This window comes from Acomys minous, assembly GCF_964271855.1.
Source record: "Acomys minous genome assembly, chromosome: 4".
Classification (NCBI taxonomy): Eukaryota; Metazoa; Chordata; class Mammalia; order Rodentia; family Muridae; genus Acomys; species Acomys minous.
In genome coordinates, this window is record NC_140486.1 from 11,327,031 (window position 1) to 11,340,586 (window position 13,556).

At 47.7% G+C, this 13,556-nt stretch overlaps 1 protein-coding gene across 1 annotated transcript in view; it reads left to right on the top strand.

Moving 5' to 3' along the window:
- Positions 1-11,080, top strand: part of ARK2C (arkadia (RNF111) C-terminal like ring finger ubiquitin ligase 2C) — a 109,654-nt gene extending 98,574 nt beyond the window's left edge. Inside the window, exons 7-8 of the mRNA XM_084778396.1 lie at positions 4,516-4,622; positions 5,005-11,080. Coding sequence (XP_084634522.1) covers positions 4,516-4,622; positions 5,005-5,122 — 225 coding nt within the window. The 3' untranslated portion in view covers positions 5,123-11,080. The remainder of the gene's footprint in view (positions 1-4,515; positions 4,623-5,004) is intronic.
- The last annotated feature ends 2,476 nt before the right edge of the window (positions 11,081-13,556 follow it).

Here is a 13,556-nt window from a genome sequence, read left to right on the forward strand (position 1 = left end):
ATCAAGTCCAATCGCATAAGAGCCAAAAGGCAAGGAGACCTCTAAACTGCGTGTGACTGGGCTCTTCTGGGGACATTTGAAAGTTACAAAACCATGGGCTGTACCCACTGACGTGACAAGTAGAGCCTGCCTGTAGGACTATTACACAGAAATCTGAGCTTTCAAAACGTTATTTCAGTGAAAACAAATGAATGCTTGGAAGAAGCCAAATGTTCTTTAGTAGGCGAATAAGTAAACATTCACAGTGCATTACTATTTTACAGCAAAAGGAAATAAGCCATGCAAGGGTGTGAAGGAACTGAAATCTGTGCTATATAGTGGAAGAAGAGTGACCCACAGGCTGTAAACTGCACACTGTGGACCACGTGATGTCCTGGAAAACAATACTACAGAAAAAGTTTTTATCTCATTTTTTAAATCAGTGATTGCCACTGTAGAGAGAAGGAGAGGCAGAGTGTCAGGAATTTTTAGTGCAGAAAATTATTTTGTATGGTGTCATAATGTAAACAGGTGACATTATGCATTTACCAAAGACACAAGGAGGGTTCTCTGAGCTAGTTAGGTTGCCCGTCACTGTGACAATCCCCGAGAAAAGCTACTTTAATGAGGGGAGATTCATTCGGGTTCGGAGTTTCAGAAGTTTGTCCATGGACCCTGTTCTCTGTTTCTGGGCCTGTGGTGAGGCCTGGTAGCTAGGAAGCAGAGAAAGCACAGAGATGCTGGGAAGGAAACATCCCTGGTGACACATTTCCTCCAATGAAGTCCTGCCTCCTGGTTCCCTCCGTCTAACAATGCCACCAAATTAGGAATGCATCAGTGGATTAATTAATTAATAAGTCCAACACCCCAAGGGTGCCGTCAAACCTTTACCATTTCAGAGCCAAACCATAACTTGTGGAAACTAAGGGACTTAGGGACTTCAGCTAATATTGGTCAGTATTGGTCCATCATTTGTCACAAGTGTACCAGATAATGTAAGACATTCATATAAGGAGAAGCTGCAGGGTGTGTGTGGCGGGGTGCACCCTGCTCATGGCTTGGGTTCCAGATCCCCTGGTTTAGGGGCAGTGAGGGACTGAAGAAAGGGCGCACACAGAGTGAAGCTGGGTTCAGGTAGGGTCTCTAACATTATCACCATAGCAACCAGGAAGGTCACCGTGTTTATTATGCATTGGTGGATGGGCTGGCTGGTCTCAGTGGGAAGTCTCTGTGGGTGAGCAGTCTCAAGCTGTAAATGTGCGTGTGGGGAGAGAGGAAGCTGAAGCTGCTAGGCTTTGCACACGTGGATGAAGACTGCATAAACATTCATGCTCGGACTCTCAGAAAAGCTTTGCCATTTCTATGGAACCTTGACCGCATGGACAACAACTTTGCCAATTGTCCCATGGGTCCAGGGTCTTGGACATCCTCAACATGGCTGTGGACATGTCAAAATATACACTGGCCAGGGATTTTACCACTCAGGGTGTCCTCTGATTCTTATAGTGGGGGTTGGAAGTACTCTACTGTTGCTTAGTTTTTATTTTTATTTATTTTTTAAGATTTATTTATTATTCTCTACAGTGTTCTGCCTGCATGTACACCTGCAGGCCAGAAGAGGGCATCAGATCACATTATAGATGGTTGTGAGCCACCATGTGGTTGCTGGGAATTGAACTCAGGACCTCTGGAAGAACAGTCAGTGGTCTTAACCTCTGAGCCATCTCTCCAGCCCCTGTTGCTTAGTTTTTAATGTAACCCAGAACTGCTGTACCAAAAAAGTTTAAGACTGAATCAAAATTAAGCAAATTTAGGGAAATTCAGGCCAGTTTAAGACTTATCCTGGTGCACCAAGAGGCCTTCATCAGCTCTCACGAGACCTGAGACAGCACCAGCAGAAAGCACTTGGCACTGGAGTCAGATGGCCAGTTTTGAAGTTCAGTTCTTCTGAGTATAGCTGAGTGACTGTTGACTTGGCCAATTCCTTCTGTTTTCAACATGGCTGCTGCAGGAATGCCATGGGGTGATGCAGCTCCATACACTGGGTCTGGTACCTACCTAGTGCTTAGGAATGGCAAATGGCGAGCCACCGTTCCTGGAGACTAAATCTTGCCCGCATGCCAGGTGTCAGTATCAAAGACCATGAATCATTAAACACACATCTCCTCCACATTGGCTACTTTCCTAGCTACCATAAAACACCACTACTAAGTCAATTTATAAAAGAAAGCATTTAATTGGACTTATAGTTTCAGGGAGCCAGAGTCCACAATGGCAGCGAGAAGGCAGGCACGGCAGCAGAAACCCCTGAGAGCTCACATCTTGATCCAAAATCAGGAGGCAGAGAGGGCACACTAGGAGGCACAAGTCTTTTTGAAATCTCAAAGCCCACAAGGGCATGTCTCCATCCCAACAAGTCAACCGAGTGGGGACCATCGAAATATATGAGCTTTGGGTGCTAAATCAGTGAGATAATAGGCATGGGTAAAAGCAAGAGAAGGAATAGGAAGAAAACTTTCGTAAACTTTAAGACCCAAATAAAATGTCAAAACTATTTAAAATTTTTTTAACAGAGACTAAAATATATAAACCAAATATATAAATAAAATATGTAAACCAAAAAATGTATCTTAACTAATAATAAAATAGATAATATAGACATTAAAATAGAAATATATGAAAAAGAATAAAAACAGGAAGAGAAATAAAAGCAAAGTATAAAATTAAAAATTAAGGTTATTAAGCTGGGTATGGTAGCACAGGCCTTTAACCCCAGATCTTAGGAGGCAGAGGTAGGTGATCTCTGAGCTGGAGGCCAGCTTGGTATACATAGTGAGTTCCAGGACAGCTAACACTACACAGTGAGACCCTCTGGTGAAAAGCCAAAGAGAAAAAAACCCCCAAGATTATCAAAGTTAAAAAAGAAATGTTGATGCCCCTCCGCCAAGGAGACCATCAAGGCCAGCGGATCTGGACCCAGAGGGGCTTTATAGCATACATTTTTTTTAAAAAAAGGAAAAAATAAGAGGAATGTTGAGAAGGTAGATAAGTAGTAAATATTAAATATTAATATTAAATAAATGCTGAAAAAAGTTGAAGTTAAAATGAAACTTCTGTAGATAATGGAGAGGAAGACCAAAGAGAATTAAAAAAAAAATATGATGTAAAAACAGAGAAATACAGATTAGAAACATCTATACAAGATATCATTGAACTGAAATTATGACAGAAAGATGAAAGCATGAGAAGTGGTGGAGAAAAGCAATAGGAACCAGGCATGTGGTTGGGGTTCAACACTGTTTTGTTAGGCATAGCCTTTCCCACAGGGCCAGTCCTCCCGCCAACACGGCTGGCCGTGCAGTAGGCAGATCACTATTACTCTAATAATACTAAAAATTCATGCATGACAAACACATAAGACAATAGATACAGCTTGGTTTTCTGGATAAATGGACTTTGCAGAAGCCTGGCATCACTGCAGCTGGTACACAGGGCACATTAGAGAGGCTGAGGGCAGAGACAACAGGTTTCCTTGTGTGCTCCACCCAGAGAAGAGCACCCCCAGACTAAATCAGAGTAGGGAACTTTTGAGCTTCCGACTGAAGTAGGTGGTCCTGACACCCAAGGTCGTTCCCTCATCTTCACTTTTTGATTCCACATGTCTCTTTGCAAAATGACTTTGCAGTTTTCTTGCCTCTGGAGAGAGAACAGAGTGGATGGTTTTCTTTCTGTGGTTGCTTACTCTCAGACTTATGACTAGATGCCTGCAGCGTGGGGACAGGGCCGTGAGAAGTAGACTGATTTAATTAAATGGTTAGATGTCTCCTTCCCCAGATGCCTATGAAATAGTAATGGCATGCCTTGTACTTGGCTGCATGTGCCACCTGAAAACTTTTGGTATGGTGCTTAACTGTTGTCAAACAATTGACAGTGAACTATGAATAGCAACGTGTAAACCAGGAAGCACTCTCAGTAGCTACGTGATGTTTAACCTCATCCTAGAGCTGCTGCTTATCTTAAGGGCACTTTCTGGCTTGGGAGAAGAAACGTAACTGTAGAAAACAGTTTGGAACTACATGGTGCAAATTACAGGGGCTAATTGTGGTGGAGAAATTTTGTGTTCGTATAATGATGAGAGCATAGGTGAATGGACATTCATGGAAAGAGGGAATGAAGGAATGTGTGAAAGGAGGAGGGAGGCAGGAAGGAAGAAGGAAGCATTCTGGACTTAAAGGCAGGGGTGCATGTTGAACAGGCATGAGAGGAGGTGGACAATGAGGGGAAGTCTCTACCCCACAGGCCATAGCTCTGCAAAGGCAGGTTGACCAGGACTCTGACTCTTTAGCAAACACTGGCCCCTTGACAAGCACCAGCAGTTCTGGCCTCTTCCTCACTTGACTTTAACCTTCTCTCTCCAGAAGCAAGAGTGGGGAGTCAGAGATGAGTATTTAAAGAGACTGACTTTAGGAGCAGAGAGGCTAGCTGGGTGGGAGGAGCCTGTAGCGGGTAACTAAAATGTCCCCCCTCTATTCACAGCGAAGACCCCAGGACAGCAAGGGCAAGAAAGACGAAGGGGAGGAGTCAGACACAGATGAGAAATGCACAATTTGTCTCTCTATGTTGGAGGACGGAGAAGATGTGAGGTAAGAGGTTACTTCTTTGAGTTACTCCCCCTTCTCGTGGGCATCAGGGACTAGTCATGGCCCTTACGTGATGCACACCTCAGGGTGCCAAGTGTGCTGCAGTGGTGCTTCATGGCTGCACTAGTAAAGTTAGGTATGGAATATTCTAGAGGTGGTAACCACGGGCCTGGAGTCATGGAGGCAAAGTGGGTTTGACTTGGATGGGTCTAAGACAAAGCCACGGCCTTCACGGAAGGGAGCTTTGAGACTTGCAGTCAGGATTCCCCATCTCAGCCACAGCCTCCCTCCAGGGTCTGGTTTCCAAGAGCCATCTTTATCAGATCCCCAGTGGTCCTCTTCTCCTTGCCCCTGCTTTTGGTGACTGGACTCTCTTCTTTTCCAGACGCCTACCTTGTATGCATCTCTTCCACCAACTGTGTGTGGACCAGTGGCTCGCCATGAGCAAGAAATGCCCCATCTGCCGAGTGGACATTGAGACACAACTGGGAGCCGACAGCTGAGGGAGGAGCTAGCCAGTGGATGCCCCATTTCCTTCACCAGGTCCCCTCCCTGCCCCCCACGGCCATAGCCCTTGCAGCCAAACTTTGCCTTCTGAGCCATTTGACGTAGAGAAGAAGCCTGCAAGCACATTTCTTTTTTCTTTTCTTTTTCTTTTTTTTGTGGAAAGAGGAGTTGATATCGGTGTCTGAGGGAGAGGAGGGGTAGGGAGGACCCACCCATCCAAAATGGTGATGGCCTCATTGCCTTGCTGCAAACCGGGGAGGGAGCTGGCCGTGAGCAGTGCAAGGGGCGGGAAGGGGGGCCCACCTGCTGAGAACGGGATGTGATCTTGAGGGTAGCAGCTGCTGACCGGCCCCTCAATCCTGTCCTTTGAAGGATTGTGTATATACCTCTTGACCACGTAGAAACCATGTAGGGGTCTCTAGCTATTCTGTGGATGGCAGCCGGAGCATGTTAGCTTAAGAAAAATGTTGTGTGTGGTGCTCTAGTCATCTGTGGTGGACATGTCGCTATTACTGAACCTGCACCAAATATTTCTCATTGAGTTTCTTGTTTTGGTGCCTGACGAACCAACCAACCAATGACAGCCCCAATCTTCCCGTCTTTATGAGCGAAAAGAAAAAAAGAAAGAAATCGAAGATGAAAGGAAAAAAAAAAAGAGAGAGAGAAAGAAATCAAAGGTGAAAGAAAAAAAAAAAAGCCAAATCCTGTTTACGGTGAAAAAAAGAAAAAATTTTTTCACCCAAGTTGGGAGGCGGGAGGGGGGGATGTTTCTCATTTGTTGTTTTTGTTTTTGTTTTTCCTTGGGCTTTGTTTTTCTCATGTTTACAGCGCACGGAGTGTAGGAGGGGCATCCAAGAAAGGGGTGGGGCTTAAAAGGAGCTTGTCTCACTGGGTTTCAGAGGCTTTCAGGCAAGGGGAGGAGGGCAGAGCCAAAGCTGGGGAAGGTGGTCCATCTCAAAGTGGACTCCCCAGTCCTAGGGTCCATTGCCTGGCCCCAGCTGTTTTCCCAGGTTCCACACTGAACCAGGGAGGACACTGCCTCCAGCTACAGCTGCCCTCCTGTTGCTGGGAGCCTGCAGCCCCCCACCCCCTGCTCACTCCAGTTCCTGACTCTAGCCTGAGCTCTCATCTTGCCACAAAGAGGCAATGTATCCACTGCCTCCCTATGCAAAAAAAAAAAAAAAAAAAAAAAAAAAAAGTAACCAGATGATACAGATAAAATGGCACCTGCAGTGTACACTTGGCCTTGGCCAAAGTGCTCTCTCAGCTAGCACTTTAGAGCTGAGGTCAACTTGAGCCTGCCTATCAGTCCTTCAGAGATGGCCCTGGCTGCCAGACCACTTGGCTGGGCTGGGAGGCTGTGCCCCTAGCCTTGTGGTCTTCTGATTCATCTGTAATCATGGGAAAGTCCCTTTCTTTCTCTGTGCCTCAGTTTCCTTCTCCTTCCAGTGGGGAGAAATGACAGTGTCCCTGTTTCTCCAATTCCTTCTTCTTCACCTAGGTCTGAGAATTAATACCGTCTAGCCCCTTCTGTGCTCTCTACTCTCTCACGGGAGCCTCTGAGGGTCTAGTGGCTGGAGTGGAAAAGGAGACAAAAGTTCCAAGTGACACGGTGTATTACAGTATGCTCTTATACTTTTTCAGAGATGGGAGGACAGAATATTGGAGGTGGGAAAAAATCTGCCAAATTCTAACCCAAGTGTAGCTCTTAACCATGTGCAGAAAATGCCAGGTCATCTGGCATTCTGCAACCTTCCTTTGCCCCTAGCTTCTCTTCCTCCCTCGTTTGCACTGCTCTTAGAATCTACCCCAACCCCAACCGCTAGCCAGTCTCGGTGCCCTCATACGAGTAAGACCAGTAAATAGGATGCAGATCAGGTAAACGGAGGAATTCCATGAAGTTAAGCAAGCTGAGGGTGCATCAGGACCAAAAATGACAGAGGCCGATCGGACTTGAAAAAGAGAGAGAGAGAGAGAGAGAGATCCTTTTAGCTCGACAGACACCATCGTGAAAGAATGGCTGCCTGTCCACTATCCAGGTGAAGGCAACTCCAAGGACCCATCTTCCGGTCTCTGTTGAGTGCCTACTGGGCAAGTGTTGAGGAAGACAGTCACTAAGGTGATGTCTTGGCTTGGTGGGACCACGAGAGGAACAGAGGAGCAGCACACATTCAACAATGCTTATGGTGACCAGTCGAGCAGTGAAGGTCAATAGTGTTGTATGTGGCCCTGTCCAACTGGGGTTGCCATCGTGAACAATGTCTCCAGGGCAAAGACTGGATGCCTTCTAGGTGAGGAAAAGGAGTCAGGATGTTAGGGAGCTGCTGCTGACCAAAAGCCACAAGTACTTGTGAATTCTCTCCTGCTGCTCTCCAGTGGATGGCTGTGTCAAAACCAAGATTTCATCAAAAGATGGCTGTGGTTCAGAGGTTGTTGGGGTGGTCTAGGCAGCTCACTCGCTGGTCATTCCTTTGAGACTGTCCGGAAAGGCTGGCAGGGAAAGAGAATTGGTAGGGACCCAGGAGGGAAGTGGAACCAGTGCCTGGCTCTCCACTGGCAAACTGAAACCTCTCCCCACACCCCTCGGCTTGCTGGGCCTCAGCTTCCTCAGCTGTGACACAGAAGGTTGGAATGTACGCTCGATAAATTTCTCCCAATACGCACCCTGTGGCTCCTCCTAACATCCACACGTCTTTTAGGTGGTAGAGCTGTGTGCTGGCCGTTGGCGCCTGCTGAGAGCCGCTCTGTGCGGGCATATACCTGCTTCTGAGGCTGAGGTTCACAGGCTGAGTGCCAGAGCGGGAAGGTCTCTCTCTTTGCTTCCATCTGTGCAGGCTCCTTGAGTGCCCCAAGCTAACATTAGGACCCGGATAGGGCTTGAGCTTGCCAGTTACCCGGGGTCCCTGTTCCTTGATAGTAGGGACGGGAGAAGCGCTTAGAGCCCGCCCAGCTCCCGTTTCGGGGAAGCTGATTGGGTGGAGAAAAGCCAGTGCCTCCACTAAGTCCCTAGACTGGTTAGGGAGCCTGAAAAGAGTGGAGAAGAGGCACAGGCAGGCCTCAGCGTCTCACATCCACCATCTCCAGGAGAGAGACATATGTAGTTCTCCTGCTCAACTCAAGGGACTCAGACCCTCTTCTGACTGAGAAGCGTGAGTGCCTTTGACAGCGGCCCCAGGTTCAAGTTGGGCCTCCTAACCACAGCGCAGCCATGGCGCAGCAGGTTCGCCTAGGACACCAATCAACACAACGCCACGAATCCAGCTGGGCACAGGCAACGGGCAGCTGGGGCTGCACATTCCTCCACCTGGTCAGGACCCCCAGGCTCCCCGGTCACCCTCGCCACCACCTGTGACAGGCCTCAAGCTCCTCTTTGCAAAGGCCCCTAGCCTCCGCCTCCGTGCAAGCATTCTTAACTCTTTACGCCTAACGAACAAGCACAGTTTTTTCAATGGTGAAGAAAAAGCACCAGACTTTTTTTCCTGAAGAAATCCCCCAAGCCTCCCCCGCCTGCGGGACAAACATTCCCCATGTGGGGCTGTAGCAACGTCTGTCAGGTCCCCTTGTGTTTCATCTCTTGCGCGCGTAGAGCAAATGCTAGAGCGATTTCAGCTGATAGAAAAACAAAAAAGAAAAAAAAAACACAAAAAATAAAAAACATGGCACGTTGCTAGTTTACAGGGTTTTGTGAGTTTAAATGCCTTATATTTAACAATCATAATTTATGACTAACTTGTAGATATCGTGGGTTCTTATTTAATTATTTTTATAGTTGTTTTGCATTTTTAATTATAATTTATTTATTTAGAAAGGATACTAATGTTTTTTATTGCTCCTATTACCTCATTTTGGCGTCGTTTCTGGGAGTGGAATGCTTTGCATGCATTGGTACGATGACAACTGCGAAAACAAACAAACCCATTTTAAATAAAAGTCTGCGAACTTTATTTTGTCCAAACTATCAGGGTGTGTGATTGCAAGCTGTCCTACTGTGGTGCTGGCCTCTTTTGGATACATTCCATACGAAATGCAAACCTTTGATTCTGTATGCTGTGATCTAGTGAAAAGCTCCAATATAGTGACTGTATTTAGCACATATATAAATATAATTTGCACTCGTCAGCAGCCTGGGGTAATCCTTTCACCTGCCACCCTTAGCCCCCCCCTCCCCCAGCCCTCTTTCCCACCTCAAGCCTGCTTTCTGTCTTCTTTCCCCTTCCTGCATTCCCAAGCCCATTTGTCCTCCATCTGGTCCCCCTCCCTCAGGACAGTTTGAGGGCACTGAAGGTTACTGAGCTATAATTGGGCTCCCACTCACTGAGGCCCTGAACTGGAGTCCTTTGGATGCAGTGAGCATGGCCATCTGAAAGACAGAAAGCCTGTTTCATTAGGTGGGGGGGCCAAGGCTTGGGTTTCCAGAGCAGCCCCACAGCAGGCTCCCTGTAAGCAAGGGTAAGTCCCAGGATTCCCTGAGTCAGTCTTCTGTTCTGAGAGAGGGAGGCCAGAGGGTGATTGCTTGGGCCCTCCTGATTCAGAAAGCATATGGCAGAGTCCCAGGTGAGACCACAAGGGTGGGTCTCTCATTCTCTTGGCAGAGATGAAAGAGGAAAGGATGGAGGGAAGGCAAGAAGAGAAACAGAGAACAGATGGAGCCAGTTAGGAATTACCTTAGTGATTTGGTCCAAGCAGCCACCAGCAGGGTCCTCTTACATACAGCATCTTGCAGATGGCACGGAGGCCAGGTAGGTGTGTCCTTGCATATGCAACATGGACTTACTTCCTCAAGGTTGGGTGGTCATTCTGAGATTGAGCCGAGGTCCATGTCTTACTACCCGAGAGAACGAGCTGGTAGAACAGGAAACACAGACTATGGTGTTGGGATCTCTGCTCCCACCCCCATTTTGCCTGGAGCTTTGGTGGTTGGGACATCACTCATGGACAAGAACTTGGGATGCAGGATTGTACCTCATGCCTTCTCCCCAGCATCCCCCACCCCCTTTGCCTATGGTCCACAGGGGCTGCAGACAGGACAGGGCGCTGCTGTGGACTTAGAGGGCTCTGACTCCAGCCTCCCCAGTCTGTGTGAGAGTGATAGTGAGGAGCCCTTGAGGAATGGGCCTTGGATTAAGCCTGGGAGTAGGCTGCAACCCTGGCATGCTTGCCCTCCTCCTTCCCTCTTCTCCTAAGTCATCCCTTCCCCTTCTTCGCTCTTGACATCACTGCCTTTGCCTGGTGGGCAGCTCCACCCTCCACAGGGGGCCCCGTGGGTTTGCATAGCTCTGGCACAGAGGAGGGAACAAAGACCTGGTGTTGCCACACCACCTACCTGTGTGGCTAGACCGGGTGTGGTTCCTCAGCCCCATCCCTGAGATGAGGCTTCTCGCTTGCTGCTGCCCAGCTTTTCTTCTGCCTCTACCCTGGAGCCTTGCTTTTCTCCGAGATGGCCTATGGAGTCACCCACCGCGCTGGTGGAGCACAATTACCACACTGCCAGGCCTGGCAGACACTGCCCCCTGCAGGGCTCCGCATGGGCATGCTGTGCTATTGCATGGGGCCAGAGTAGGACAGGCCCTATGCTCTGGCAAGCAATGCCCAACCCTTGAGCCTCCCCACCCGACGGGATGAGTTTTTCTCCCTTCAACTGTGGAGAGGGCCACACCAGGCTCTCCAAGGGGTCGTTTGTTGCCCCTGGTAAGTGAAAGGATTATCCCCAGTGTTGATTGTCCTTTTTTTGTAATCTTCCTGCTGTTCTGTTTTGTTGTGCTGTGCAACATTTTGCTACATAGACTATTTTATAGCAGAAAGCTAGAAAAATATTTATTATGACTATTAAAGCAATAGTGCATCAATGAACAGGCGGAAACATTAGGAATTGTGTAAATGCTTAGATTCACTTTGGGTGGATTTTTTTGTACTTTATTTATAACTAATAAAAACGAACTGCATTGCTAACTACACCTCATGAGGAAGCGTGTTTTGTTTCTGTGCACATGGGAGAAGCTTCAGAAAGACTTAGATTGATTGGCCAGTGTGCCCCGAAAGGCTCATGGGTTGCTTGGTCCCATTAGGTGCTACTGAGAAGTGGGAACCTTTATGAGGTGAGGCTTGTTGGGAGGATGTTACTGGGATGCTAGCCTCCTCCTCTCTGCTTGCTAGCCTCTGTGTAGCAACCTCCTCAGCCGCTCTCTTCTGTCACAGTGTTCTGCTTCCCTGACAGGCCCCACAGCAGCAGGCTGGCAACAGTGGACTCTGAACACCGAAACCATGAACCCAAATAAACTTTCCCTCTTCTCTGTGGTTTACCTCAGGCATTTTGACAAGCAAAGGAAAGTTGGCTAACTCAGTTTTCCCTTTTTCTTTGTCTGTCAGTACAGTCTTTCCTATAGTTAAAGAGCAGTCATCTAACTGGCCTGTTTCCCAAACTTTATAGATTTTCAAGGGGGAAGATACCAGTTTTGATCAACTTTCAGACATAGCCCCTTGTGTGTTTGAGCTGAGTTCTAGTTACTTGTTCTGCAGCAAGGCGGAGCTTGACTTACATAGCTGCGTATCTTTCTATCAGACCTGACAACAGGAAACTGAGGAAAGATTCGTTACTGTGCACGTCTCTCTAGACGCCATTGCTGTTTCCAGGCAACGTTGCCTTTGAGGTGGTCAATGATGGAGCTCTCTGACACAGCTCACTTGTAGACGACGGCATTTCCACTGTGGCCATTGCTCACACGTGTTAGAAGCACACAGATTCTTACAACGCTGTAAAGTTCTGCGTTGGCACTTACAAGCCCAGCTGTGAAGGTTATACATGGCGTCGAATCTCTTGCCTTCAATGAGCAGGGGTAAATTATAACAGCAGCCCTGATTCTTGAGAAGAAGGCCCCTCCCCATTTCCGGGAGTATTGTGCTGCAGGCGTGAGCCCTGTAAGTGATTTCTGGCAGTACTGACATAACCCACAGTGAGTGAGGTTTTAGGTTGCACCGGACTGTCTACAGAAACTGCCGAACTGCTGCGGTATCACATACAGCCTTGGAAGGACACAGCTGAGAGGCTGACAATGATTTTGGTGAGTTACTTAGAGACTACCGTTAGCATCTACAGTCCACGACAGCCCATGCATCTCAAGTTTGTGCATATAACTAACTGGCCGTTTTGTGTTATCTGGCAAATGACCCACTGGAGGAGTTATGAAGTTTTCGTTCTTTCAGAACCCCGAGTTGTCTTCCTGTCTCCTAGAACCAAACTCAATGGGTAGGACTTCTATTTCATCAGTGGGTAGGACACTGAGCTTTGGGCAGCTATAAGGGTTTCGATTGAAAGAATAGAACCTTAAGAATTCGAGTTCCAGGACTGTGTCAGGATGTGTCTTCTAGGTTCGTCTTGATAAAGAAGAGAGGACATGTTGTCCCCCAGTGTCCTCTTCTATGGCTATCTTACAAAGCCAGGAAATTGAACCTTATAAGGAAACTAGTTGGATACATTAGATTGGCCAGAGCTTGGCTCAGGACACAGCGCTTTCTTGGATTCTTAGACTAAAGATGTCCCATGCCCTTGGAGAGAAAGCTCGCAGACCTCTGCTGCTCTCATGCACGTTCTCACAGTGATGCTTCCTGTCACCAGCACCCCAAGCCTTCCATTTTTGCTTTTTGCTTCATATTTGGCCATCAGCAGAACCAATGGAGCTCTGCCATCAGTGGAAGAAATACTTGACAGTCTTTCCTAGCTGAGCATGGCTCCCCCCTCTTGTTGGGAACCGCAGCTGCCCAGCTCCAGTACCTGGAGTTGCCTCCAGGACCTTGACGAAACTTTTCTCTGACAGTTGGCCTCATCCATTCAGCTCTTTTCCTGCCCTCCTTTGTCACTTTCCTGCTCCACAGCCTGACTCTGGCTCGCTGCTCTGAAGGCGGGAAGGATGCTCCTGGGTTTTGGAAGGTGGCCTGCTCTTTCTTGTGCTGGGCCTGCCCATGCCTCTCTGCGCATTGCTCAGGGGATGCTTTCTCATATCCATGACATCAGAGTCAAAGTCAGATAGGAGCTGCTCTGAAGGCTTCCTTGGAGAGTCACCCTTTTCCACGTCTTGAGAGGTCTAATTGTACCCACTTTAGTTCCACTACAGAAACTTAATAGTGTTCTGTTACAACACCATCTTCCAAGAAAACAACTTCTGTGCTAGAGTCTTCTGAGATACCCTACAGTTCTCCCAAAACAATCTCATTAAGTGCGTGTGAGCCCCTGTGTGTGTGCACATGTGTGTGTGTATGTGTGCATGTGTGTGTGTATGTGTGTGTGTGTGTGTGTGTGTGTGTGTGTGTGTGTGTGTGTGTGTGATTTTAACATTGTGTAAGCCACTGAAGTAAGAATTCACTTTACCTCAGAGATGCAGGTGCGCACATTCTGAGGTTCAGTGTAAAGGATCAAGGAGATGTCTGAGAAAGCAT